We start from the raw sequence: 2,927 nt of genomic DNA, 5'->3' as shown, positions 1-2,927 counted from the left end.
CCTTCACAGCCTGAGGTGTGCTGTTTGGACACTCCAGGGGGAAGAACTAGTAGGTGGGAAGAGAGGTATTTAAACTGGGCCCCCCGTGAGGATCCCAGACTCTTCATCAGAAACACTGACCACCACTGACAGAAGAGGTGCCTGGTTGATCCTCCAGGTCTGGCTGCCTAGTTTGTGTACTGACAGTTCTGAGCCCGTCAAACATCTGACAGTGAGCACCTCCAGGTCAGGTTGGGCGCTGATGGCGTCTTCATCCCTCATCTACTGGCGGCCTTGCTCCAGGCACTTCACCACACCCACCCCGAATTTCCTGGTGGGCAGCTCTATGAAATGCTCTCCAGCGCTCCCACCTGGGACACTGGTTCTGTCAACCCCTTGCATAATGGGCTGGCAACTGAGACAAAATCAAAACAGGAGAGCACACCTCTCTCCACTGCCTTTTGGTCAGAAACGGCCTCCACGCCATTCTCTTTTCGTTAGAATAAGCGGACAAGCCTCTGACACGCTGAAAGTCTACCACAAACAAGGATGTTTACACACCATTATAACTGCCCAGCAGGCTTTTACTCCGAACTGCTGTTAAAGTTTCTAAACAGGTGAGCTGTATGAGAGAAGCTAGGGTTAAAAGAGGTTTTGAGGTCCGACTGCAGGCTGAGGACAGACCCCATGACAGACAGAAACCAGTCAGTGCTGTCGGGAACCTCACCTACAAGCTCTGGGAAGGAATGCCCACAAAGAGGCCCTCCGGATAGTCACACCCAATAAAAGACAACACAGCTTTCACTTTTCCATTTTAATTAAAAAGTAATCATTTCATCTTATTAACAACACAGGCGTTCCAAAGAGGAAAAAAAAAACAAAACACTATATAACACAAACAGGTCAGAACATAAAACACTGCCATCTGGGGACCTTGAGTTTTGGAAACCAATGTTTACTCAGCTACTGGCAAGGACTCAGCTGAAGTCACTGCTCTCCCGTGTCTCCGCCAGGGGTCCCTTGAGATTGATCCACAAGGCGCTAAGGAGCACCATCCCTAGGGAGAAGGCAGCTTCCTTTGGCTCCACTTAGAGCATCAGGCAGAGGTCCTCCCTCTAGTAACTTCACTCTGGCTCAAGTTATGAATAGCCACCTGCATCAAGAACATGTCCAGCTACCAAAAGTCTGACATCAAAATGGTCCCTACCTCCTGCTGCTCAGAAAACAGAACAAGAGCCTAATTTCTGGGCCAAAAGCTCAGAGCAATCACTGAAATAATGGGTGTTCACCACTAGAGTCTGCAGTGGTCTTCTCAGAGCCAACTCCATGAAGCTACCACCGGTGAGGAAGAAGATGACAATGTTGAAGGGTTAAGAGTGGCTGGGGCCCAGATTCACAGTTTGGGTTAAACTGCTGGTGACCGGTGCTGTTCAGTCCATGGAAAATCTTCCATGGCAATGAAAGCCACAAAGAAAAAAAAGAGAAAAACCAAGAATCAACTACTCTAGGTCAGGCAGAAAAGTGACTGCCATGGCCCCTCTTCGACAACTCCAGAGCAGCCTGCTTACCACCCCTCAGGCAGCCCCCACACACGTGGGACAGGGCACACTGGCACCGTGCCCACCAAGCCCAGCCTGCGGCTCTACAACCCTGCACAGGGACACAGGCAGGAGCTCATGCTCTGGTGGGCCTGTGTGAGGCCAGAAAGCCTGGGGAGGTTCAAAATGAACAAAGGCAGGGCTCTCGCCATAAAAGCACTACCCCAAACACAGCCAGTTGGGGCTTGGCTGCTTTTTCCTTCCCCGCCCCCACATCGACCTGACAGAGACAAATGAAATACAAATGGAGCCCAGACACCTATACTGCCCATGACCCCAGAGATATTTATTTTCTATCAAAAAAAAAAAAAAAAAAAACCCCAACAAAAAATACACCTCCAAGGCAGTACAAACTCTGACTCTGGAAAGGATAAGTAACAACAGCCTTGGGCAGAAGAGAGCAGGTGGTAGAAACTTATGACATTCGATGTGGGCCTGGATACGCGCAGAGAACATCCTCCAAGTAACTCTACTTAGAACGCAACAGGTAGGAGGCCAGGGTAAGAGGGGCCTGGGAGAAGTTGAGATTTAGCCTCAGTAATGCCTCTGGTATGATCCCAAGGGTGCCTGGGGCTGCCCCACCTGTGCTGTGGTCTGGCTAACCAGGTGGGAGAGAGCAGGGCCACTCTGGATCAGGGTGTCCAGAGCTTTCTGTACACTTGGATTGTCAAAGTTGATACTTGTGGAAGACACGGGCCTCTGGCTAGCCAAGTTGCTGGCAGGTGCCAGGAGGGTGGAAGGCTGGCCAAAGAGCCCTTGGGAAGGAGCCCCAGGCCTGGGGCCCATGTTCCGAGCAGATCCTGCCTGTCCCAAAATGCTTGGAGGCTGATTGCCAGAGGCCTGTGATCTTTGCTGAGGCTGGCTGTTCGCTGCTGTGGAAAAATTCTGGTTCTGGGTGTTTCCGGTAGCAACTGAGGGGGATGCAGAGCTGCTATTGGCCGCAACCGTGCCACTATTGAAGAGGCTGAGGATTTTGGCCTGAAGCTCTTGCTGGGAGGTGGGGGGTGCAGCTGGAGTGGGTGTAGCAGACGGGAGCACTTGGCCACTCTGGAGCGGTTGAGAGCTTGGCTGTGTCTTCAGTGAGGCACCCGAGGTCGCCCCGAGTGGTTGACGGGAAATCGGGCCTAGAAGACAGAAAGAGGAGGTATCTGGTTGAAAAATACCCTCCATGGGCAGGAGGCTTAGCAGCCCAGGGAAGAACAACGATCACTGATTACATCAATCACACAGCACACAGACTATAACACCGATTTCCCAAAGGGGCCACTTCACAGCATGGGCTGGTTTCAGTAAACAGCTTAGTTCCCCCAGAGAACGACTTAAAAAAAAAGGGCATCCATCTTGGATCCC

General features: G+C 51.5%; 1 protein-coding gene across 1 annotated transcript in view; it reads right to left on the bottom strand.

The window, feature by feature from the left end:
- Positions 1–777: 777 nt before the first annotated feature.
- The window catches only part of NCOA5 (nuclear receptor coactivator 5), a 29,578-nt gene continuing 27,428 nt past the window's right edge, over positions 778–2,927 (bottom strand). Inside the window, exon 8 of the mRNA XM_055438099.2 lies at positions 778–2,701. Coding sequence (XP_055294074.1) covers positions 2,112–2,701 — 590 coding nt within the window. The 3' untranslated portion in view covers positions 778–2,111. The remainder of the gene's footprint in view (positions 2,702–2,927) is intronic.

This window comes from Moschus berezovskii, chromosome 15 (genome assembly GCF_049115385.1).
Source record: "Moschus berezovskii isolate FMDL1 chromosome 15, NW_MosBer_1.0, whole genome shotgun sequence".
In the NCBI taxonomy this organism is placed as follows: Eukaryota; Metazoa; Chordata; class Mammalia; order Artiodactyla; family Moschidae; genus Moschus; species Moschus berezovskii.
The sequence above is the reverse complement of the archived record's forward strand: the minus strand, read 5'-3'. Positions and strand labels throughout refer to the sequence as shown.